This window comes from Panthera leo, chromosome C2 (genome assembly GCF_018350215.1).
Source record: "Panthera leo isolate Ple1 chromosome C2, P.leo_Ple1_pat1.1, whole genome shotgun sequence".
Classification (NCBI taxonomy): Eukaryota; Metazoa; Chordata; class Mammalia; order Carnivora; family Felidae; genus Panthera; species Panthera leo.
In genome coordinates this window covers 38,644,614-38,671,900 of record NC_056687.1, presented here as the reverse complement: position 1 = coordinate 38,671,900, position 27,287 = coordinate 38,644,614, and the positions used below count along the sequence as shown (strand labels likewise).

The 27,287-nt window shown below is 34.2% G+C and overlaps 1 protein-coding gene across 1 annotated transcript in view; it reads right to left on the bottom strand.

The window, feature by feature from the left end:
• Positions 1–922: 922 nt before the first annotated feature.
• The window catches only part of CADM2 (cell adhesion molecule 2), a 268,364-nt gene continuing 241,999 nt past the window's right edge, over positions 923–27,287 (bottom strand). The window contains exons 8-9 of the mRNA XM_042955203.1: positions 1,843–1,968; positions 923–1,041 (exon numbers count right to left, since the gene is read on the bottom strand). Of these exons, the coding sequence (XP_042811137.1) occupies positions 923–1,041; positions 1,843–1,968 (245 nt within the window). The remainder of the gene's footprint in view (positions 1,042–1,842; positions 1,969–27,287) is intronic.

Below are 27,287 nucleotides of genomic sequence, written 5' to 3'. Positions count from 1 at the left end.
CCAAAAAAGTTAAATATGTATCAAATAATGTTTAATTGGATTTATTATATGCACTATATACAGATACTAAATGTTTCAAAATTGTGCCCTATGGATACTTCAGTTTTGTTTAGGCAGGTGAGTTCTTATGGAGCAAATAAATTACAGAATCAAATTAGAGAAATGAATGAAATCTTTGTGATTCCCAAAGCAGTAACATGTTTGTAAAACTTACTGGTAAATGAAGCTAAAATAACCTAATGGTGGAATCTATATAATTATATATAAGATGTCATGGCATGATTGCAATTCATACACATGGCTCCTGTATCAAATACTGTATTTTTAAATAGCAAATTGATACAGCTTTACTAGTATAATCTCAAACATTCCAGAATCTATTCTACAGTGTGTTTTCTAGGGCATATGTTTCCAAACATGTCTTTGAAGGTAGACATGTGGAAAACATCGTAAACCTCTAATCTCTGATTAAACTTAAACACGTTAGGTCTTTACCTAATCCTACTACTCGTGAAAGCTGTCCAGTGGCAAACTGACAAAATTTATGATTTAATGGGGGAAAAGATGAGGGGGGAAAAAAAAACACTTTGCATACTTTTTTTCCAATGTATAAAAACAACTCAATACCATGATCCAAGGAGATGATTAACATTGTTAAGGCTGTATATTCAAGCACTGTATGTTAAAAGAGCAATGGTGTGGAATTTAGGCAGTAAGAAATGTCCTGCATTATGGATGGTACAGTAATTAAAGAATGATGCTTTCGACAGCTGATTGTTGGTATACACTGGCCACTGATAGCAGTACAGTATGGAAGTTAATAAAGGTAGCAGAAGATGGTAGAAATGAATTCTGAAAGATGATAGCCAGTTTTCTCCAGCAGCCAGCCTGGTAAGGAAAACTCATAATCTTGGCCTGCATTTTAAATGAAATACTCTTTTTTCTCTTCAGCATTGACTTGGCTGCCTTCAGCATTGATAATGGCTGTGTCAGCATCTGGTGCATCTTCGGCTCCTTTAGCTTCATTTGTTAAATATGTTCCTGTGGGTATTGAGAGAAAAAAAAAATATATATATATATATATTGGTTAGTTCTGTGAGACTGGTAAAATAGCCAGCGTTAGCACTGCATTCATTGAGGAAGGAACTTATGCCCGATTTCTTATATGTGAGAACACATTCTGAGACATAATAAACCATACATTTCACTCTTCTAATGTCGCACACTATCAGTTTTCAGGTATATGTTATAGATGAAGCAGTGGCCAGGTTAACTGGGAGCAACTGCCTAACTGGAATGGGTAATGAGTAGTTTGATTTCTTTAATGATGGATACAGACCATGTGATCCATGCAGCTGTAGCAATCAGGGCCCTTTGTGAAGATGTTGATAATGATCACATCAAACGTGTCATCTTTCATTTTGAAAACTCCACTTAAAAGTAGATTATGTCAATAGTTTGCTACCTAGCCCACTGCAAAAAAATCACACATTTTCCTCACTGATATGGCCATATGTGTGTCTATAAACCTACAGACAAAAACGTTGGCTGAACACTTAGCATTATAGTTGAATATCAATCCTAGAGATAAATACAAACTTGCTATTTTTTTTTCCCTGAGCCAATGACTCACTCTGTAACCTTTGGCCATTGGCTAAACATTATTTTGCTAAACCAATCCAACTTTCATTAAGTAAAATAATCAAGAACTCCATGAAATAATTTCATATTTAGATCTCTCTGTCACATATATACATACACTCATTTAATATTTCATGATTAAGCTAGCCTTTAGAATATATTTTTGCTAAAGTTAAGAATACTTTGTTAAATATTACCTACCTTTATGTCTTGCCAGATATCGACCAAGCAGAAATATAGAACACAGCGTAACAAATACAACTACAGCCACTATTCCTCCTATAAGAGCATGATCAGGGCCAGTCTGGCCAGCCAGAGCATTGGGATCTAGAAAAGAGAGTAAAATATCACACAACTGATGTGTTATTTAAGTATAGAGGGCATATCTGCATTACAATGAGTTATTCTGAAAATTAGCACATTTCTACTGAAGTAAAATTTCATTAATGTGTATTAAACCAACTATCCAGTCAACAAATATTCATTTGTACAACATACCTGGGAATGTAACATTTGCCATATCAGTTACTGTTGCCATTGAGTTTACATTTTAAGACTGGATAAACAAACACATGTATACAATGTTCCATGGTTTTATGTCTTTCATTCCTCTTCTCTTTCTGAAAATATGGGCGACTCTGTATATCCGTGTGTATGTGTGTATTTTTTTAGTGTGATGAACACCACTATACCATTTAAGAAATAAAATTATGTCATAGGAAAGGCTGGGACTGAGATGATAACGCAGGATTTATTATCATATAAATATTATTTAAAGCTATGGCAATTGATGAACTCCCCAAGGTAGGGAGTCTAAAAACAGACAAGAAGTGTGACAACTGAACTGAGGAACTCCCATATCTAAAGTCTAGGAAGAGAAAGTGCCTCCAGTAGAGCCAACTGAGCAGGAGAGAACAGTGAATTAGGAAAATATCCTGCAGAGTACATTGTAGTTGATCAAAGGAAAGAACATATTTCAAGGAGAGGACGGTGTTACAATTTGTGTTTAATGTGATTGACAGAAGGAGGAAAATGAATACTCAATGTAGAGGATTAAGTGCCTATTTGACTTGTAGCTTTAGAGAAAGTAGCTAGAGAGGTACTGATTAATAATATACTTTCACATTTGGCCTTTAGTAAAATATTACAGGAAAGACACGAACCCAGCAAAGGATAGCCAGCTTTCAAGCAGAAATGAAACGAGGAAAAGAAAGCCCAGACAACTGGGAACTCCAAAGTTTGGAAAATCAACTATTTATAGAAGCCACATAATAAGGGATTAAAACTGAAAGAAGCTTTGAGCAACAAAACCCACTAAGGCTGAACGCTACTACAAAGGTCAGATTCAGTGTACTGCCTCCCCTCCCAAGCCCACATTGCAAGTATCCTCATGCTAATTATTTATGGTCTAAAGGACAGAGAAAGCAAAGAAAAAAAATTAGGCTTTACAATTATGTCTTCAAAAGATCTTAAACTGTGATTATAGACACATGAATATGACATTTCAGGAGTCTACTGTGTTTTTCATGAAACTATTGCATGAAAGTAGCATTGTCTAGATAGAAAAAAAAAAGTCTATTTAAAACTTCAAACAACCTCAGGATCCCCAAACTTGGTGGAGGCAAGAAGTGGACTATAAAAGCTATGTAGTCTCCCTGAAGAGCATACTTCAGATGTGCCCATGGAATATAACTTACAGATTGAATTTTCCCATAGGGCAGGATTGGGGGAAACAAAAAAGAATGTACAAAGGAGAATTCAGTTTCTTCAAGGAAGTACAACTACTGCCAAGGCAGAGGGATCTTTGATTGCCAGTCTGGGATGTTTTCATAATTGCTACAGATAAGTGACTACTCAGTGTTTCTCATTCTCTATTTCCAAATGAGAGCATTTATATTAAGAAGCACTTCCTCTTGGCTGTGTGCTATCACTGTATTTTGTGTATGGGTAGAGAGGAGCATTAGTAATTAATAATTTGTCCTTTGACAAATACATCCAGATATCATGAATAAGACTGCGAATATCTGAAGAGCTTAGTCTTCGAATTGGATACCTTGGCTTGATGGGACGTTAGGTTGTGTCTTTAGACAGGGTATGGAAGTGGTTTGTGTGAGGGAAAAGAAGTGAAAAAATATTTGGTAATCAGAAGGATATACTGGGGAAGAGATTTCTAGCTAATAACAAACATGTTTCCTTTTCTTTCAGTGCACATAGGAAAACATTTTCTGGCTTCACTTCAGTTGAATGTAATCATGTGATCTGTGTTCTGGACAATTGAATGAAGATCCAGCCAATAAAAACGTCCCATGTGTAAACTTCCAAGGTGATCTCAGGAGATACAAACTGAAACTGAGAGAAGCTACAAGAGTAAGTAAGGCTATAGATCACTCAGTCTCCACCTGGAAGAAAATTGCCCGGCTAAGAACATATGCCTTGAAAATTGTCCAACTAAGAATACATGTCCAAGGGGGGATAAAAAAGGTTTATTTTAAAAACACTGAGTATTAAAAAGTGAACCTGCCATTGCAGCTGTTGTCAATGTACCTTTCTATTATATATTACTTGTATTTCCCTTAATTTCTGCCATTAGCTGTAAATCTAAAAATTAAAAAACAAGAAGAAAAAGAAACAAAAAATAAGCCTGCCACACCTCTGAATTACCTATTCTTATTCCTTGCTTAGACACTTTAGAATGAGTTCCAAATCCCACTTCTTACTCAAGTCCCCAAATACACATGGTCGTAAATCATTTCTCTCTCTCAGAACTGAGCACTCTTTTTGGGAACTGAGAAGTCACTCTTACTCATACATCTCTGTACCTGTCTCATTTCCTGAAGGTAATTCTGAAACATACTATTTCCAGACCAATTGGAATAAACAATATTATTTAAAGACTATTGATAAATATTGCCAAATTATATTGTAGAAAGATTATATAAATTCATCCTCCACCAACAGCATCTGAAGGATTTTCACCTCTATAATACTAACATCAAATACTATAATTAAAAAAATTTGCCAATCTAATATTGATAAGTGTTAAATATTTGGTATTTACAAGTTACCATAAATGTGTCTTACTACTTTTGTCCATATGAATTCATTAATTTTGAAATGGTTGTTAATGAAATTTGATTATTTTTTTCATTCAGATTTTCTGTTGCAACATCTCTTTTCATAGGAAGTTGGACATTTTTAACAATTTTTTGTTTATTCTTCATTTGTGGTCTTTTCAGTTGATAGATAAGTCTTACACTTTTATGTAATCAAGCCTATCAAACTTTTGTGTTATGATGTCTGACTTGTGGGTCATGATTTGAAATGCTTTTGCCATGATATACACATATAGATTTATGCAGTCATCTAACATTTTTACTGTCATATTTTAATCTATCTAAAATATATTTTGGTCTATGGTTTGAAGCTAAAGTATAAAAGAGAACTTTAATTCTTATTTGACAATAAGAATTTTAATGTCCCCCACACTACTTCTTTCATCATAGATGTTATCATCTACCATAAAGTAAATATATACATACATTACGGCTTGGAATATTCTAATCTATTATATGTGAGGAATATATACACAATCCTACACCAAGATTGTAGGGTTTTTTTTTAATTGTAGACAATTATAATATAGATTCATTATCTCCAGTTCCTGTGTAAGTTCTTATTCTGACTAAAACTAAAGAATTAACTTTGTTCAATAAAACAGAACAGTCTTTAAATAACCTTGAGGTTATATTTTCACTTTTGTTTCTCAGAATAAAGGCATTCAAGAATTTTGAAAACCTACATTGTGTTCCTTTAGGTCAATGTGGAGGAATGAACAGGAATGAAAAAATGGTCTACAGCAAAATGGAATCTTTTCTTCTTCAGATTTGCTGGAGTTTTCAGGGGAATCCGAGTACTGGAAATGAAGAGAGTGACGACTAAGATAACCCAACTCCTCTCCCTGAGTGCCACTAGCCTGGGCTCTCTTACAGCCACCTGTCTTCTCCTTCCTCTCCCCAAGAGCAGTAAGTACCAGTCCACAGAGTCCCAGCTCCAAGGTGGGCTTTCCAGTTCACTTTCCAATCCCAGGGTACACTTTCTGAGGTTTGGAGACCACATTTGGAAAAGTCAGTTTTCAGTTTGCTGAAAATCTCAATTTATTGGGCAACTAGTAGTATAGTTTTAAAAATCATTTTAATGCACTGGAGAAGTCTTAGATCAGGTGTAGAATAATTTTGCAAGAAACAAAAACATAACAGATTCTTTACTGGGATTATAATAATTTATAGATGTTCTTTTATGTTATGCATTTTCATAATCATAGTATGATTCTTCAGTTATTCAAACCTTTATTATCTTTTAGTAGGTTGCATAGTTTTCTGCTATAGGACTTGTATATTTATATTAATGTTATTTCCCATTTTTAAACAATATTTTAATATTTTGAAACATTTCAACATTGTTTAAAAATATTTGTAAATGTTACCACTTTTTCATTACACTTTATGCTTTTTTTGTTTTATTTTCATTTTTTTTTCTTTTGTACTTTATTTTCTAAAGGATTATGTAAAGTATTTGTCAAGATTAAATTTATCATTTTTATTTCCTGACCATGAAACTTACTTAATTTTCCTACTAGTTTCTCTCATTCCTCTCCTACTGTCTTAGCAATAAAAAAAATGAAGTACAGCCTTCTGAAGTTTCCTTACAGATAGCTGAGTCTTCATTATTATTCAGATAAATACATCATATATCTTTAAGACCATTATTCATTCTCAAGTGTTAGTCTATGATTTGTTGGAGTTAGTCTATTAAAACTGGAGTGAGTAAATCCCAACAGATTTAGCAATATATTAGCAGTCTCTTTAGCTAATAATGCACAAAACACAAAGAATATCATAGAATTAAAATTTTCTGAACTGTTAACATCTTTCAATTAAGGTTATTGGACACTTAACAAAGCATTCCAAAGAGAAAATTATGTCAAATAATAATAATTCTTTTAGGAAAGTCAGAGGAATAATAACCAGATACTTTTTCTGAATAGCTCCTCAACTATTAAAATAATTGAAATTGACAAAAAAAATAATATTTAGGGTTAGTAATTTCTGATATTTAGAAAAGTAGAAAGTAACCTTAAAGTACAGGGTTTTTGTAAATTAATTTATTAATTTGTTTATTTTTAATTTTTTTAATGTTTATTTATTTTTGAGAGAGAGCAAGCATGTGTCCAGGCGAGCAAGCGCATGCAAGTGGGGGAGGGGCAGAGAGACAGGGAGACACAGAATCCGAAACAGGCTCCAGGCTCTGAGCTGTCAGCACAGAGCCCAGCATGGGGCTTGAACCCACCAACTGAGCTGAAGCTGGACGCTTAACCGACTGATCCAACAAGGCACCCCTATTTATTTATTTTTGAGAGAGAGAGAGTATAAGCAAGGAAGGGACAGAGAGAGAGAGACGGAGAGAACCGCAAGCAGGCTCTGTTCTCCCACCGCAGCACTCAAGGTAAGGCTTGAACCCACAGACTGTGAGTTCATGACCTGAGCTGAAACCAAGAATCAGACATTTAACTGACTGAGCTACCCAGGTGCCCCAAGTAGTTTTATTTAACATCTTAACATGGAGAATCCTAAAGTATATAATTCTCTCTCTGAAATCATTACTGGGGATTTCTATCAACAAAGAACTAGTCAGCCATGTGTTTCCCCTTAAAATGAGAATATAAACTTCAAAATATTTGACTCTCTAGGATCACAGCTTACAGAAATTATAAATGACAAATATTTTTAATTTATGTGTTAGAATTATTTTAATAAAAAATAATTTTATCAAGTTATCATATATGATTTCCAGTTTGAACAAAATGGTAGGTAGGAAGTGAAATTAAGATCATTTTATGTAAATATTTTTAAATTAGTTTTCAAGACTCTTAAAAGAAAATGGTTTTAATTATATATTAAAATAAATGTTTTCAAAGCCAAATATGGATTAACAATAGTAATACTGTAAATGTTAATATTCTAAGGATGGGTACTATGATAAGCATGCTGAGACATATCCTCATGAGGTTGATAAGAAATTTTCACTGTTTTCTCACTGAAATCTAATAATTATTATCTACAAAACTATTTATATGTCAAGTTTCAGACTAAAGATTCATTATCAATAGTTCAGTATCATGGAATAGTGAATTGGATAGTAGATGAAAATTGTTAGGTTTGAGGTTAAGGTAAAGAGAAATCTTTGATAAATCTAGGAATAGTAGTCAATGTCAATATTGAAAAATATGAATAAGAAAAAGATGGAATGAATAAAAAAAGAATTGGTGAAAGAAACAAATGTCTCTTGTGCAAAAGCCACCGAACATAGTTCCCTACTAACAACCATCAGAGTTGTGGAACGTCAAGAGTTAAATGAATGAAGGACATAAATTTAGACCAAATATGATCAGAATGCATGATAAGAGACACTTCAAAAATTAATCCACTTATATCTCTATTCTCTATCCATATTGCAGGATTTTTTTTTTAATTTTTTTTAACGTTTTATTTATTTTTGAGACAGAGAGAGACAGAGCATGAACGGGGGAGGGGCAGAGAGAGAGGGAGACACAGAATCGGAAGCAGGCTCCAGGCCCTGAGCCATCAGCCCAGAGCCCGACGCGGGGCTCGAACTCAGGGACTGCGAGATCGTGACCTGAGCTGAAGTCGGACGCCCAACCGACTGAGCCACCCAGGCGCCCCATTGCAGGATTTTTTAAAAGTGAAAACTCTTAGAGAAATTTCAGTTTAACTATAAAATGGTTCAAAAATATGAAATTAGGCTCAAAAATAAGTGTAAAAATGGGATTATCACCCTTAGAAATAGAAAGATGATTTTTCAAGTTTAGTATCCCTATTTAGTGATTCTGAATCACAATCAAATGATATTTAGCATTTCTAGTTAATTCTCTTTGCTGGGAATATACTTATTTACATTTTTAAGACTTTGGAAAGTAAGATATTATTTTTGAGAAACTATTATAGACTGAATTGTGTTTTTTCCAAAATCCATACGTTGAAGTTCGAATCCCCACTATGGTGGTGTTTGGAGATGGATTGGATGTGAGAAAACTAGGTTTTAATGAGGTCAAGGCCTCAAATGGTGAGACCCTCATGCGTGAGATTAGTGCCCTTTTAAGAAAAGATACCAGGGCTAACTCTCTCTCTGTCTCTCTGTCCCTCTCCCTCTCTCTGTCTTTCTTTCCCTTCCATGTGAGGACACAACTTGAATGTAGCTAAGCAAATCAGGAAGAGATCCTTCACCAGAACCTACCATGCTGGCACATTGATCTTAATCTTCCAGCCTCCACAACTGTGCAAAATAAATAATTTTGTTTAAGTCACTCAATCTATGGTATTTTGTTTTGGCAGCCTGAACTGACTAATGTAGAAACTATAGTATGGTCTTTTTCATGTATTATCTCACTTGACTAATGTGAAAATTTAAGGACATGGAAAATAGATTTGGGGGAAGTGTGGATAATCCATACTCATTCCCTGCCAAATTTTTATAGACAGAACAGCCAAGACTGCACCAATCATTTTTTTAGTGCGTTACCTGTAATTGAGTTGCACATTGTATTAGGTGCTGTAGTGTGTTAACATTGCAAACCCCTGCCCTCTATCCACTCACACACAGGTGCTTCATAGTGGTTAAGATGTAAGGATTGACATCAAGAGTATCAGACAAAATCAATCTAGGAATGAAACTATGTTGTGTTGTGTACATAAATATAAGGGAAACAGTAGAATAGAAGAAAAGTCAGTTAAAGTTCTCAAGTGGGAGAAATTGCTCACAAAATCCCGGATTTACAAATTGTTTATAGCAAACCTTAAACCACTTACTGTTATTTTGACTTTGAACAAGTTTCTTAACCTTTTCATCTTTCAAATGTGAATAATTCTTATTTTCCAGGGTTGTCAAAAATTAAATATGTTACTGTAAATAAAGGGCTTAAAAGAATATCTGACACAGTGTAATGTAAGTACTCTCTAACAGTTATAAGAGGGGGGAGGAAGGTGGAAAATATAAACTGCCATGTGGGAAAAGGTAGGTTTCCTTTTTTAACTTTTAAAAGACTCACTCAGGACTTTGCTCTCAATGGTAATAGTGAAGCACTCTAAGTGTCTGAATATTTGAAAAATGGGGAGGGGATATTAATAGAAGAAAATTTGCATAACATGAGATTGAATAAAATGAAGCTGGTGGGAGTTTGATGGGTGAGGATTAAATGAGAGAATAATTTATTGAGTATTTAATCTATGCCAGGTTCTGTATTATAAATGGCTTATTTTATTCAAAGCATGCAAAGTGTTGACTCAGAAAATCATAGTTATTATTAATGTAAAGATTGATAAACCATGGGACAGCTTGTCTAAGCAAGTTTTTGGAATAGTTTTTGAAAGACTTTAAAAATAATTATGAAAGTCAGTTTTTTAGGATGTGTCAGATGACTTCTATTTTGAGAACAAGTTTGTTGAGGTAATTCCTAGCATTTTATTTTTTCACACAATTGTATTCTCTTTCCTCCTATCGTAAGGAGGAATTCAGTGCCCATCCATGCTAAATGACTTCCTGTTAGTGCTGTTTATTCATCTCGTGAAATGTTCTTCTTTCCCTCTATGTATGTGGCGTCCAAACAACACTGGTTGGTCTCCCCATGTCAATTGACCCGGAATTATTTCATTCAGAAATTGTTTTTCTCTTGAATTAATTCACTTGCTTTAGTTTTATATTCCCTCATAGATGCAAGTTTACTTGAAAGATGAGAGTTTCATCTTATACTTGTAATGTAGCTGAAATAGCACTTTTACACTCGCTTTCAGTTCTTAGAAGGTAGCAGATTTAGTGAGTGAATGGATAATATTAAGTTCTTATACTAAAGTCCAGACAGAACTTGGATCCTTAGATACCATTTGCTCTGCTGAGCAGTAAGTCAGTTCATAATATTAAATTATTGGTTAAAAAATAACAATACTGTCACTACTTAAGTATTTTATAAATTATTGCTAAGTAAAAATGACTCATCCAGATTTGTACTTAACACTTTGGATAATTTGGTTCTAACATTAAATTAGAATTTTTTCCGTGTACTTAAGAGCCAGCTTTGTTTTCTAACACTTCAGAAAGAGAACCCCTATTGCAAAACATTAGAAATAGTTATACATAATTTACTGATAAAAAATATAGTGTTCTTTGGCAGTATATGACATAAGCAAAGTACCCGGAGAAAAATATATCAGCATATTCACTCAAGGATCATCTATTACCTTCTAATTTTATGTACAATTACTGTTCTTACAAAACTACTTAAGAACAATCTCTAAGGAATAAAAAACATGAAAATATATTGTTCTTTGTGTGCAGCGATTTACACATAATTTTAACTACGAACAACATGTATAGGGACTCTAAATCTATGGGTTCTAAATTAAGGCTTCCTCATACAACAGGTTTTCATTAATAGGGAAAATTCCCAGCAAGCACAACACTTAGCCTTTCTTCTCAAAATATATTGATTGCACCATACATTTTGCTCCACATCAAGCTCATAAATAGATGTGCTGCCACATGTTTCTGGGTGTAATAGCATATAGACTTCCTCTTCAAAAAGATTATGAAAATAATTACAGAATTACTGTTTTGTCTTGAATTTAGTGTTTGTTTCAAGGCTGTTTAGCTTAGAGTTATAATCAATTTATAAACTGTTGTAGCAAGTGAAGTGTGATTGTCACTCATGCCAACGTGAAGTGCGGCTGCATCCTACACAAATTTCATTCACTGGACTACAAATTCTCTCCTGTGAGAATTGTCTCCACTCAAAATCTGTTTTTCATTTTGTATGAATTACAGGTTTCCTAATTGTATAACAATTGGTTTTATTAACACGTATTATGGATAGTTAATAGTGTGCTGGGCCCAAACAACATACACACTTGAATAAGATACTCTATTTGTCCTTGAGAAGTAAAATCTAAGTGGAAAATTTCTCCTAAAAAAAGTGTTCTTATTTTTGGATAAAAGTAGGTTCTAGCACAAATCTCTTCATTTCACTGGTCTTTCTCTCTCAGGATATTATTTCCTTGACTGCTTCAAACGAGGAAACTTTTCAGCTCTGAAGAATTTGAACAATTTAGAGAGGACTTTCAACCAGCAGAGTAGTGTGACTATTAGGGCCGCTGAGGGCCCTTCACAAATGCTTCATCTCATTTAGCACTGATATCTAAAAGGGGAGAGAACTTGCCAGAGTGATTACCTGTGTGATAACAGGAGGAAGGTGAAAGAAAGGAATGTTCTTTAAGGTTATCTAGGAGATCAAAGGGAGAACAAGATAAGTTCTTGGATAGCTATGGGGTTATTTACCGCTTGGAAAAGTTAGCTAAATTATCCATTATGCAGATGACATGGAGTGTAATTTTCCTGCCTTAAATAACAGTCTCTCTTTAAGATCATAGAAGATCTGAAATAGTATTATTACTCAGAACCATAAATCCCAAGTATTACTTTCAGTTTGCCGTTCTTAGAGTTTCACTGTCCTAAGTCTATAAATAAGGATGGTATACCTCCTCTACCTTCTTCCTCAAAGAATTAGTGTTAAAATCAGTTTACATGGACCCTGTGCATATAAGTCACGTCTAGCAGGTACTCAATAAAAATAATGGGAGTAAAATAATGAGTTTTGTAAGAGAAGAGACTATAAACAAACCTGGATTTTGTAGGTTTGCATTTTTTTTCAGGTAAAATATGCTCAAATTCATTCTACGGTGCGCAATTTCTCTTACATTTCTGTGATCTGTAGAAGCTGCTGTTTTTTTTTCTGTTGCCTTATGTCTTGCTCACTAGGAACTGTTCTGCCTTCAATTTCAACAATACCTAACTCTTTGCACATGACTGGTCTCAGCCTACACACAAAAAATAAATAAATGGGAACAACCATTAAGAAGGAAGACAAATGACTGGTATATAACATTGCCATATGTCTATTCTGGCAATGTACCCTGTGCAAATCTAAAAGGATGAATTAAATTATTTTTAAGCACACTAGAAGTTAAATAAGTTTTATGCAAGGATTTCTGCAGAAGAGGAAAATCTAGATTTAAGCACATTTCTTCTTAAACTAAACTAAAAAGAAATAGCTTAATCATAATTAAATTAAGTGTTCTATCAGAGAAATCAATAATAGGACAGGTTTATTTTTAAAATCTTTAGAAAATATAAAGAATAAATGTTTGACAATGACAATATTTTTAACACTCAACATTTTTCTAAAAAGTTTAGTCTGTAGCAATTGTTTATGTCACAGCATAAATTATTATAATAAAGAATAAATATTTAAAAATGATGGGGAAAGATCACCTGTAGGAGCATGTCCATTTTTTTTTATGGACTAATATATTAGAAACACAATACCACTGGTACTAAAATAATTTCCCTTTATAAACGAGTCATCTCTGAAATGTGTACTATACCACTGATCAATTCAGTCAAATAGCCTTGTATCTTTTAATATTTTGAATTGGTTACTCTAATAATAATTATAATAGTCATATTACCTATGTTCATATAAGTTTTTAAAATTACTATAAATGGTCATTGAACCGGTTCTTCAGTTACAATGATGAGTATATTCAGAAGAATATAATGTGCACGTCCCCTTTATACATTGTTTAAAAGAAACCATCACATACCAATGGGAAAAGCTTGTGCATGTTTTAAATTTTAAATCTTAAGTTTACTGGAATCTTATCCCGGTATTTTTTTCATATACTAGTTTATGTTCAAATAGAAAGTAAACCTCTCCAATCTTGCCTTTACTGGTTCTTCACACAATAGCTATTGGAACAATATGTTTCTTAACCTCTCTCTGCCTCAGTATCCACATATATAACACAGGATAAGAGTAGTATGAGCCACACAGAACTTCTGTAGGAATCAGATGAGGTGATATATATATATACATACATATATATATACATATATATATATATATATATATATGTATATATATATAAAGGTCTTAGTAAAATACCTATCCATAAACAATAATAATGATAATTGTTAGTATTTATTAAAAACATTTTTCTTATAATTTTATCAAATTTATTCAATGGCTAATTTCACCCATAAGCCAATCTTACAACTTAGTTACTATTTCCATGTCGAATTTAGTAGATTTTAAGTAAATAGTTAATAAATGTTTTATCATTATAACTTAGATAATGTTAAACTGAAAACAGAACCTAACTTAAACTCAATTAGACTGGTATGAAAGCATTTTCATTGGAGGAAAAGTGCTATGAAAAGGATATATCATGACTAATGTATATTAAAAAGTGCTGAATGTCTGAATAGAAATGTTCATGTGAACACCTTTCTCAGGTTTCAGAAGGGATCTTTCCTGAGATTCTTTGCTTCCTTTGTGTGTGTTCTCTTCTGAGACCGGTTCGTGAGAAGGTTGGAGGATACAAGTCAAAAACGGAACATCACTGAGTTTCCTCTTTACCCCATATCCTGAACTTATTTTTCAAAATGGACAAAGCTGGTAAATGGTAGCTAGATATAGCAAATTCACCAATCAATTTATTTAAACCCAAAAGGTAGTATAGAAAAATATGTTTGGAGTTCAAATTATTGACTTACAGGAAAATTTCAGTCTCTTAATTTAGTTGATAAGTTATAATACAAAATTCACTAGGATATCTCAAATATTGTATTATAGAAGGGAATTCAGAGTATCATTTCTTATTCTTGGATCTATTGAATATATTTGTTAACCCAACCATAGAAAGAACTTTGGAAGAAGGCTGTATCAAAATTTAGTGATTTCTTCTAACATGAATTCAGAAGAAAATATCAGTGTTAAACTCCAGCATAGTTAATTCTTGGATATCTGGCTCCATTGTACATAATTTATATATTTAATATCTGTCAAGAGTTGCTATATCTTCACTATCATTAAAAATTTAATTATCAGATAGCTTTCAGATCCAGACAGTGGGTATGACAGAAGGAGTTGTGTTCATGTTTGTGAGTATTAAAATAAACTCCATTGTTTCCAAAATGAATGAAAAGAAAGTTTGCATGAAACACATACCACACTTAACATATGACAATGTTTTCAACTTAAGCATACATGAAATTTGCATATTTCATGAAATAATAGGCTGTATTTTTAATTTAAGAAATAAGTATGCAAAATACAACTAACCCTGTAACAAATTCTTCAGAGGAAATTGACTTAAATATTAATGAGTGACAGATATGCCCATAAAATAATATGTAGTACATATTAATAAAATATTAATATGAAGTACAATTATATGTCAAATGTTGTCCTACTTCATTGCTAAAAAGCACTGAGCCCAAATTCTTGTTATACATACAATATAATTATTCATTGTAACAATTACATACACAGCACTTTGTAGCCCAAGCATGCAAATGATAAGACCTAACTGAAAACTCTCAGATACATTCACTAAGGTCATTTAACCTAAACTGAAAAAAATTTAAAAGGCAACTTTAAAGACCTGTACTCTATATTCTAAACTCTGTCTTGCAGTCATAAATGTAGATTTCTAAATCATTTTTGAAGTGGTACCTAATACCTAAGAATGTCCTAGAATTTTAATGAAAGAGCCTTATATCTTTCTTCTGCTTAAGCAATACACTACAATCTAGAGGAAGAGATTATGTCCTTCAAAGATATCATTAAATACATAATCTGCAATGAATCATATTCTAATTGTGACTGGAAACTTAATGTGTTTTAATCATTCTTCCAAATTTAGCATAATTGTTTATTTCTGTTCCTATAATAAGTTGAGTGTTGTTTCTTTCTTTCTTCTTCTCTTTCTCTCACCTCCACACAAGATCACTTTTTCTTCATTCTTTCCTATTATCTTTCATTCACCAAGAGTTCAAATTGTCTTGCAAGATAACATATCAAGAAAATACAAAGAACTAAGTTATTTTCTCAAGGTCATATTGTAGGGCTACAGCTCAGCTCTAGAAATGTTAATATCTGCTTCTCCATTTTGTTCACTGACTCATAACTGTTTTTTTTTTTTAACTTTACACATGAAAGGAATTGTAAGTGCTGTATTACCTGTAAGAGTTTCCATTGATGTAAGTATAAGACAGAAAAAAAAGTGCCTTAAAACAGTTTTTTTTTACCAAAGAAGAATTTTAAAACTTGCCTTTTTTTGAAAAAAAAAAAAAAAAAAAAAAGATTCACCATAAAAATGAGACAGTACATGAACCTTAGTCTCAGTTAATTCTTCTCTTATAGTTAGGGAGGCTCAAACTGGATGCAACTAACTATAAATTGAGTGACCCTGAACAATTTACTTTATTCTCACTGAGCCTTGGTTTATACTTCTGTAAAATACTGTCTTTACTGATCATCTGTCATGGTGCGCAGCAAAGAGTGTCAAAATATGTTTTTATCGTTGTTTACACAATTGATACTTTTCAAGATGTAGATAATTTGAAATGATAGTAGTGATATCAATAGAAATAAAGAGGTTACAAACTTAAAGACATTCTCAATTGAGAGGTGAAATATCCACAAAATAACTGTAGTGTAAATCATACTGGCCTAAAGTTAAAAAAAAAAAAAAGATAAATTATTGATAGGATGATTTTATGGTTTTTAATTAGCATTTTAATTAGAATAAAAAATATTATGCAAGTTTATTATGACAACAGTAACAGCCATTAATAGAGTTTTAATCAAGCAATAAAATTTTTGAAGTCATTTCAGAACATGCATGTGATTTAACTGACTGTTTCTTATTAGTTATGCCATCTTATGTTAATAGAAACTTATTATTTTTCTTCTTTTAGTTATAGCTTACTTTATGGATTTCAAAATCTTAATTACATTTTTCTCTTAAAAAACATCAACAATATATAAGAAGATGTCACATTTTTTGTGAACACTTTTGGAAGGCTGTGTGTGTTTCATTTTTTAAAATCCTTTTTTCTGACTTTGAAAATAAATGACATAATCATAATACAAATTTCCAAATGTTAAAGAAATATATAACATTAAGTTGAAGTCTTTCATTACCTCCAGTCTCTAGAGAAACGCCCCTCCACTTTATCAGCCATATTACTTAAACATTTTTTATACATATGTACATGGTTCAGCTTTGCTTATTCGTATTTTAACACTATGTAAAAATGTTGAAGTATAATAGTCAGGATTTACTCATCCAATATTAATTACAGTTTTGCTATCCAGCATTTTTCTAACTGGAAAATTCTGAGGAGTGGCCTTTGTGATATCTTCCTTTTCCTATTACTAATCAAAGAACCTCATACACTTTCACTTACAGTAAATTTAGGTGTAGCAGATATCAGGATCCTAGGTTTAGGACTAGACATGTGGAAGTATTTTACTTCAATGTGTCCTTGTTGGTGTTTTGTTTAAATTATTTTTTGTAAGACATTAGCCATACAATTTATACTGCACTTTACTCACCAGTCATTGGAGTAACATGAGTGAACAAAAGAATAAACAATATTTTGGACTAATCAGGAACCCCTTTCTTCCCCTACATAGGTTAACAAAGCTTTTACTTTATCTTACTTCTTTGAGGTACAATGTAATTTGTAGCAATACTCTAGTCTAGGCAATGATAGATGGAAATTCCCCCCAGAGGGTCGGGACTACATCAGTTTGCAACTGACAAACTCATTTCCTGACTTCTCTTGAGACACTAATAAGGCCTTGAATCAAAGGTCCAGTGTAATTACCATGTGTATTTCAGATTAAATAAATGTGATAAAAGCTTCCATCTGGCCGTTGATCAAACATGTGGGGAGATGCTGATTTCCAGTGACATATTGCAATATGCCTATTGTAACAGTCCCTGATGCCTTCCTGTAAATTACTTACTTTTGGGATTACTTGATTTAGGCAGACAGAAATATTACTCACTTCTTAAGTACTGCTCAATGGGAGTTTGCAAGATGTAGTCTAATCTTATACTTGTTAAGGAAGACATTAAGAAATAATGGAGCCATGTTTATTTTACTAAATGACAGTTGTGCTCCAACTATTTGAAAAAGGCAAACTTAATTTCATAGCAGCCAGAAACTTGATGTTCTTGATGACAGAAGACTACATCTAAAGGGATTAGAAATTAAGATACCAGATAAATGTATGATTGTATTAGAGAATGCCCAAGTTTTGATAAATGGATGAAGAATGGATATTTACTTTAGCAAACAACATCAATAGCATAGTAAAAACATTGAGAGCTGAGTGAATTTTTGGTATAGAATTTCACAGATGTTGTGTCAGTCACTGTTATGATCAAGATATTTATGCTTTAAAGGGGAAAAAAAAAAACCCAACATATTGGTTTCTGATTGTGGAAATGTTGACAGGATTTGTGAACCAGGGTGGGGGGCTTGTTTGGGAGTAAAGTAAAAATAAATAAAGCCAATCAAACAACTGTCATTTACCTAAGAGGAAAAATGCACAGTTCATTGTTAGTTTTTATACTAATGTAAAAGGCTCTAGGGATAGTCCAGGACTCACAGTCTTGCACTACTGACACTTTTTAAGCTGGGTAATTTTTTGTGTGGGCTTCTGCTCTGCAATATAAGATGTGTAGCAGCATCTTTGGCCTCTACCCAGTAGGCACAAGTACTTCCCCAGGTGGTTACAATGGAAAGTGTCCCCAGACATTGCCAAATAATTCCCTAGGGGGCCAAACCTCTTGTGATTTAGAGCCAATCATCTAAGTAAGTTTGCTTAATAGATGGAAAGTTCTCTGGAGGATAAGAAACACACACAAACACACACAAACACACACACATACACACACACACAACTATTAAGATCTTTAACATTTAATTTATGTAATCTGGCATAGATATTACATATTTTATTTATTTTTTAAGTTTATTTATTTATTTTGATAGAGAGAGAGAAAGAGTGAGAGAGAGAACACAAGCAGGAGAGGGGTAAAGAAAGAGAGTCCTAAGCAGTCTCCTTGTTGTCAGCACAGAGACCGATGTAGGGCTTGATCTCACAAACCATAATAAGATCATGGCCTAAGCCGAAACCAAGAGTTGGACACTGAACTTACTAAGCCACCCAGGAGCACCTGGGTATTATATATTTTAAAAATAAACTATGACAATTGAAAATACTACTAAATTTTAGAAAAATGTGCTAATAAAAGGTCAGATGTAAACAAAGTATTTGATCAGGGTGTGTATAGGAAAGCTAAAGGAAAAAAACACAAATAATCTAAGGATGTTATGGTATAAAACTGTCTTTTTATAAAATTTTAATATAATGGATTTAATACATATTTATTGCACTGAACTGCATTATTTGCATTAGGTTGAAATTTGAGCAAGAAAATGAGCTAGGGAGAATAGCATAATGGTTGAGAGTATGAGTTCTGAACTTGCATTTTCTGAGTTAGCATCTATTTGACTTTGTTACTTTTAAGCTATGGCTTAGGACACATAAGAGCATCTCTATCTCTGAGGCTCCTTAAGTGCAAAATAAGGACAAAAATAGTATTTACTGTGAAGAGTTACTGTAAGAGTTTAATAGTCTTACCTATATAAAAGACTTAACAGTGCCTGCCATATTAAAAGAATTATATATATATTACTATTAAATATATTATTATTATAACAGGGTATTATATTATTAATATAATTATTATATATTATAATATAAAGCAGTTCAATTTAGCAGCACATTGTTATATATTCCAGGATGGTTGAGAATTGGATTAAGAATGCATTCATCAACTGTTTTCATTAACTCAAAATCCCTGAAAACTGGAAAGAAGCCATTGAAATGCCTGCCTTTATAAAAGAAAAAGGAAAAGATGATTCTAGAGAGTGAAGACCAATATAATTATCTTCAAGTTCCAGGAAGACTGGTAAAACAAATTAGCCAATCAATTTAAATAACCAAGAACAACAGCATAGCAGCTTGTTAGCTATCTCCCCCCAATGATGACAATTCCTACAGAAATAACAAATAAATTTTTTGCACATATATGTACACTTACATGATCTGAATACAATGATAGAAAAAGCCTAATAGGGCTTATGAAAGCACCAACAATTATGGAGAACAAAGAACAATTTCCATATTGCTGTTCTACCTTCTGGATTCTTTTCCTAAATGTTTATTCTAACACTGATTTCCAAATATCCATTCCTAGGGGTGGGAAAGTATGATAGAAATCTTAAACAGGTGTGGATTGAATCTCACCTAGGCAATTTACTAACTTTATGGCATTAGGCAAATTGCTTAACAATGCTGTATTGAGGTTCCTTCCAGTGTAAAATGAAGATCTATGACTTCATGAGAATGAGTGGAGCAAGGGAGGGGGAGAGGCAGGGGAGGTAGGTGTCCTTTAAACTACCTTAAATAAGTTAAATAATGAAAAGTGGTCACCCATGTTGGTTTTACTCCAACTCAAAAAGAAGTCATAGAATTTACAATTATAAGAAAATTATTATTGAGAACACAGTTTAGAAAACCAGGCCATGAGAACGCTGCTGAGGAGGAGGTGATGGGAACAACTATAACTGACATCAGGCTATGGCCAAGTGGGACAATTTCAAAGGACATAGCCAGCATGAGTATTAATTGGAATTTAGAGGACAGTATCCAAAGAATCCAGGTTAAGATAGACTCTGAGTGTGGGGAGAGTTAAGATGGTGGACAAGTAAGGGACCAGGATTTTCCTCATTCCTCAAACACAGCTGTATTGAGGTCAGATCACTTAAATATCCAGGAAATTGATTTGCGGAGTGGCAGAAGGATCTCTACAGTTGGAGGGAGACAGCTTGGCAGGATCCAGGCACATGTATGTGAATTGGGGAAGATAAAACAGCAATGGTACAGAGGGGAGGGAACCCCTTTGTGGAGAGATAAAAGGGAGAGGAGAGAGAGGAGTTGTGAAAGTGTGGCATCGAGTTAGCACAAGAGGAAAACTTCTCTGGACCACAGACAGGGGAACGAGAAATAAAGAGTACCAATTTCTTTTCTGCAAACAGCGTAAGAGCTGAAGCTCAGAGGTTTCAGAAGTACACGACTTTCTCTGGAAGGGAGTTGAAAGCCATGGCAAGAGCTCCTGGGGAGGAGGGAGCCGGCCCCAGAGTGCATAGTGTGGTGTATCGATCTCAGGTGAAGACTAGGACAGAACAGTCCCCTTCCCCGAATACTTTGGGAAGAGGGTTTATTGCCTCCCCAAGGACAAAAACCAAAAGCCTTTTATCAGCAGGGCAGGGTAGTTCTACTCCTCATCAGGGGAGAGGGGCCGCACCAAGCTGTGTTCTTTAAGATTTTGGGTTTTCAATCCCAGCCAAGAGCCTAGAAGGTGCAGGAGAACTGTGGAGCAGGGCAAGCTGACCACCCTCACTATTCCTTAATGGCTGCCTGAACAGCATGGGTTGAATTACCCAGTCTGGGGAAGAGAAATTGGGGTGTTGCCATTTTCTCCCCAACACCAACACGGTGTGACTTCAGAGAGCAGCACAGCAGTCTCCAGTGGAGGTAGGACCCGCTTACATCAAACCCTGCCCCTTTGTGCCTGGTGGCTGCTTATCTACTAGAGTAAGGCTGACTGACCCAAGACAGCCAGCTTCTGCTCCAGACCAGCCCAGCCACTGGTCCCAGGCACCAACAAACCTCTGTTTTCCTTTCTTTTCTCTTTTCTTTTCTTGTCTTTTCTTTTCTTGTCTCTTCTTGTCTTTTCTTGTCTTTTCTTTTGTTTAATTTCTTTCCTGCTTCTTCTTTCTTTCCTTTGGAATCAGGCTCATAGGATCTGATTTGGTTTTGGTCAATTATTATTATACATAATATGTATGTTATATATTATATTTATATATTAAATATATACATAACATTCTTTTGATCAAGCATTTTTATTCTATTCTTTTTCTACCTTCTCTTCACCTTCTCTCCACCTTCTCCTTTTCTTCTTCTTTATTTTCCTCTCTTTCTCTGAATATTTCCTTATAGATTTTTGATTCTATGTTTGGATGTCTTTTCTCCCCTTTCATTTTTCTCTATTTATGGGATCAGTCTTCCCTCAATTTCCTTTTTATTTCCAGTATTACTTCAACAAACAAATCAAAGCACATCTGGTTGAAGGTCTAAACACTCTACACTTCAAGCAAGGAGGAACTCTGCAGAGAACTGACCAGTGGGATAGAGTAGCCAAAATGCAACAACAGAATGCATGCAACACACTCCAAAACATTTACTGGAATGCCAGGCCCTGGGCAGTGTGTGACCCCTTTTTCAGGTTCAGGTACATAACAAGTTTTAACACACATAAAAAGCAGAAACTTAGCCAAAATGACAAAACAGAGGAATTCTCCCTGAAAGAAAGTTCAAGAAGAAATCATAGCCAGAGAATTGCTCAAAACAGATATAAATATATCTGAACAAGGATTTAGAGTAACAGTCATAAGACTACTACCTGGGTTTGAAAAAAGCATAGAGGATACCAGAGAAACTCTTGCTGTGGAGATCAAAGACCTGAGAACTAGTCAGGATGAATTAAAAAATGCTATAACTGAGATGCAAAATAAACTAGATACAGTGACAATGAGAATGAAAGAAGCAGAGGAGAGAATAGGTGAAATAGAAGATAAAATTATTGAAAATAATGAAGATGAAAGAAAGAGGGAAAGAAAATTACTAGATTTATAAGGAAAGAATTAGAAAATTAAGTGATTCCATGAAATGAAACAATTATCTGTATCATAGGAGTTCCAGTAGAAGAAAAGCATAAAAAAGGGCAGAATGTTTATGTAAACAAATTATAGCTGAGAACTTCTGTAATCTGAGGAAGTAAATAGGCATCCAAGTCAAAGAGGCACAGAGAACACCCTTCAAAATCAACAGAAACAGGTCAACACCACAACATACCATAGTTAAACTGACTAACTACAAAGATAAAGAGAGAATTCTGAAAGTAGCTAGGGACAAAAGGTCCTTACCTACAAGGGTAGACACATAAGGTTAGTAGCAGACTTGTCCACTGAAACTTGGAAGATCAAAAGAGAGTGGTAGGAAATATTCAACATATTGAATAGGAAAAATATTCAGCCAAGAATCCTTTATCCAGCAAGGTTGTTATTCAGAATAGAAGGAGAGATAAAGCCTTCCTCATAAAAACAAAAACTAAAGGTGCTTGTGACCACTAAACCAGCCCTGCAAGAAATCCTAAAGGGGACTCTGTGAGTGGAAAGCAGTAAGACTACAAAGGACCAGAGGACATCACCACAAACATGAAATCCACAGATAACACAATGGCACTACATTCATATCTTTCAATAATCACTTTGAATGTAAATGGACTAAATGTCCCAGTCAAAAGACATAGGGCATCAGAATGGTCCAAAAAACAAGATCCATCTATATGCTGCCTATGAGAGACTCATTTTAGACCCAAGGACACCTGCAGATTGAAAATGAGGAGGTGGAGAACTATCTATCATGCTAATGGACATCAAAAGAAAGCAGGAGTAGCCATACTTATATCAGACAAACTAGATTTTAAAATAAAGACTGTAACAAGAGATGAAGAAGGGTATTATTTCATAATTAAGGGGTCTATCCATCAATAAGAGCTAACAATTGTATATATTTTTGTCCCCCCCGATGTGAAAGAACCCAAATATATAACTCAATTAGTGACAATAAGCAAGCTTATTGATAATAATACTGTAATTCTAGAAGACTTTAGTACTCCACTTACAACAATGGACAGATCATCTAAGCAGAAAATCAAAAAGGAAACAATGGCTTTGAATGACACATTGGACCAGATGGACTTAACAGACATATTCAGAACATTTCATCCTAAAGCAGCAGAATACACATTCTTCTCCAGTGCACATGGAACATTCTCCAAAATAGATCACATACTGGGTCACAAAACAGCTCTCAACAAGTACAAAAAGATTGAGATCATACCGTGCATATTTTCAGATCACAACACTATGAAACTTGAAATCAACCACAAGAAAAAATTTGGAAAACCCCAAAATGATGGAGGTTAAAGAACATCCTACTAAAGAATGAATGGGTTAACAAGGAAATTAAAGAAGAAATTTAAAAAAATACATGGAAGCAAATGAAAATGAAAACACAACAGTAAAATCCCTTTGGGATGTAGCATAGGCAGTCTTAAGAGGAAAACACATTCCAGTTCAGACCTATCTCAAGAAGCAAGAAAGGTCCCATATACACAAGCTAACCTTACACCTAAGGGAACTAGAGAATCTGTAGCAAATCCCAAAGCCAGCAGAAGGAAAATAAAGATTAGAGCAGAAATAAATGATATGGAATAAAAAAACAGTAGAACAGATCAATGAAACTAAGAGCTGTTTTTTTAAAGAATAAACAAAATTGATAAACCCCTAGCCAGACTTCTCAAAAGAGAGAGGGAGAGAGAGAGAGAGAGAGAGACAAGACCCAAACAGATAAAATCATGAACTGAAGAGGAAAGATCACAACCAACACCACAGAAATGCAAACAATTATGAGAATACTATGAAAAATTATATGCCAACAAACTGGACAACCTGGAAGAAATGGACAAATTCCTAGACACTCATACACTGCTAAAACTGAAGCAGGAAGACAGAAAATTTGAACAGACCCATCAACCAACAAAGAAATTGAATCAGTTATCAAAAATCTCCCAACAAATAAGATTCCTGGGCCAGATGGCTTTCCAGGGTAAATTCTACCAGACATTTAAAGCAGAGTTAATATCTATTCTTCTCAAACTGTTCCAAAAAATAGAAATGGAAGGGAAGTTTCCAAAATCATTCGGTGAAGCCAACATTACCTTGATTCCAGAACCAAAGACCTCACTAAAAAGGGTAATTACAGACCAATATCCCTGATGAATCTGGACGCAAAAATTCTCAACAAGATACTATCAAATCGAATTCAACAGTACATTAAAAGAGTTATTCACCATGTCAAGTGGGATTCATTCCTGGGCTCCAGAGCTGGTTCAATATTTTCAAGTCAATTAATGTAATATACCACATTAATACAAGAAAGGATAAGAATCATATGATCCTGTCAATAGATACAGAAAAAGCATGTGACAAAATATAGCATCCTTTCTTGATAAAAGACCTCAAGAAAGTTGAGATAGAAGGAACATACCTTAACATCATAAAAGCCATATATGAAAGGCCCACAGCTAATATCATCCTCAATGGGAAAAACTGAGAGCTTTCTCCCACAGATCAGGAATATGACAGGGATGACCATTCTCACCACTATTGTTCATCATCACTGTTGGAAGTGCTCGCATTAGCAATAAAAACAAAACAAAACAAAACAAAACAAAAGGCATCCAGATCCACAAAGAGGAAGTCAAACACTCACTCTTCATAGATAACATGATACTCTAAATGGAAAACCCAGAAGACTCCACCAAAAAACTGCTGGAGTTGATATGTTAATTTAGCAAAGTTTTGGGTATAAATTCAATATACAGAAATCAGCTGCATTTCTGTACACCAAGAGTGAAGCAAAAAAAAGAGAAACCAAGGAATCCATTCCATTTACAATTGAACAAAAAATCATAAGATACCTAGAAATAAACCTAACTGAAGAGGCAAAAGATCTGTACACTGATAACTATAGAAAGCTTATGAAACAAATTGAAGAAGACACAAAGAAATGGAAAAACATTCCATGCTCATGGATTGTAAAAACAAATATTGTTAAAATGTCGATATTACCTGGGGCACCTGGGTGGCTCAGTCAGTTAAACTTCTGACTTTGGCTCAGATCATGATCTCGCAGTCTGTGGGTTCAAGCCACATGTTGGGCTCTGTGCTGACACCTCAGAGCCTGGATCCCGCTTCAGATTTTGTGTTTCCGTGTCTCTCTGCCCCTTCCCCACTCATGCGTTGTCTCTCTCTCTCTCTCTCTCTCTCTCTCTCTCTCTCTCTCTCTCTCTCAAAAATAAACACTAAAAAAAATTAACAAAATGTTGATACCATCCAAAGCAATTTACACATTCAATGCAATCCATGTCAAATAACACCAGCATTCTTCACAGAGCTAGAACAAATAATCCTAAAATTTGTATGGAACCAAAAGACCCTGAATAGCCAAAGTAATGTTAAAAAAGAAAATCAAAGCTGGAAACATCACAATCCTGGACTTTTACCTTTATTACAAAGCTGTAATCATCAACACACAGACACATAGACCAATGGAATAGAATAGAGAACCCAGTAATTGACCCATAAATATATGGCCAACTAATTGTTCACAAAGCAGGAACGAGTATCCAATGTAAAAAAGATAGTCTCTTTAACAAATGGTGCTGGGAGAACTGGACAGAAACATGAAGAAGAATGAAACTGGACCATTTTCTTACACCATACACAAAAATAAACTCAAAATGGATGAAAGACCTAAATGTGAGACAGGAAATCATCAAAATCCTACAGGAGAAAACAGGCAGCAACCTCTTTGACCTCAGACACAGAAACATCTCACTTGACATGACTCTAGAGGCCAGGGAAATAAAAGCAAAAATGAACTACTGGTACCTCATTAAGATAAAAAGTTCTGCACAGCACGGGAAACAATCAACAAAACTAAAAGTCAACTGATGAAATGGAAGAAGATATTTGCAAATGACATATCAGAACAAGGATAAGTATCCAAAATCTATAAAGAATTTACCAAACTTAACACCCAAAAAACAACCCAGTGAAGAAATGGGCAGAAGCCATGAATAGACAATTTTCCAAAGATATTCAGATGGCAAACAGACACATAAAAATACTCAACATCACTCATCATCAGGGAAATACAAATTGAAACCACAATGAGCTAACACCTAACACCTGTCAGAATGGCTATAATAAACAATTCAGGAAACAACGTATATTGGCAAAGATGTAGGGAAAGGAGAACCTTTTGCACTGTTGATGGGAATGCAAAGTGGTACAGCCACTCTGGAAAACAGTATGAAGGTTCCTCAAGAAACTAAAAATAGAACTACCTTAAGAACCAGCAATTGTACTACTTGGAATTTATACAAAGGATACAAAAATGCTTATTCAAGGGGCACATGTACCCCAGTGTTTTTAGTAGCACTAACAGCAATAGCCAAATTACGGAAAGAGTCCAAATATCCATCAACTGATGAATGTATAAAGAAGATGTGGAATATTACTTGGTGATGAAAAAGAATGAAATCCTATCATTTGCAATAACATGGGTAGAACTGGAGGGCATTATGCTAAGTGAAATAAGTCAGTAAGAGAAAGACAGATATCACATGATTTCACTCATCTGTGGAGTTTGAGAAACTCCGCAGATGAACATAGGGGAAGGGAAGGAAAAATGACAAAAAAAACAGAGAGGGAGGCAAACCATAAGGGACTCTTGAATACAGAGAACAAACTGAGGGTTGCTAGAAGTGGAGATTTTTTCAGGGGTGGGGGGGGTTGGGTTAAATGGGTGACAGGAATTAAGGACAGCACTTTTCAGTATGAGCACTGGGTGTCATATGTAAGTGATGAATCAGTGGGTTCTACTCCTGAAGCCAAAC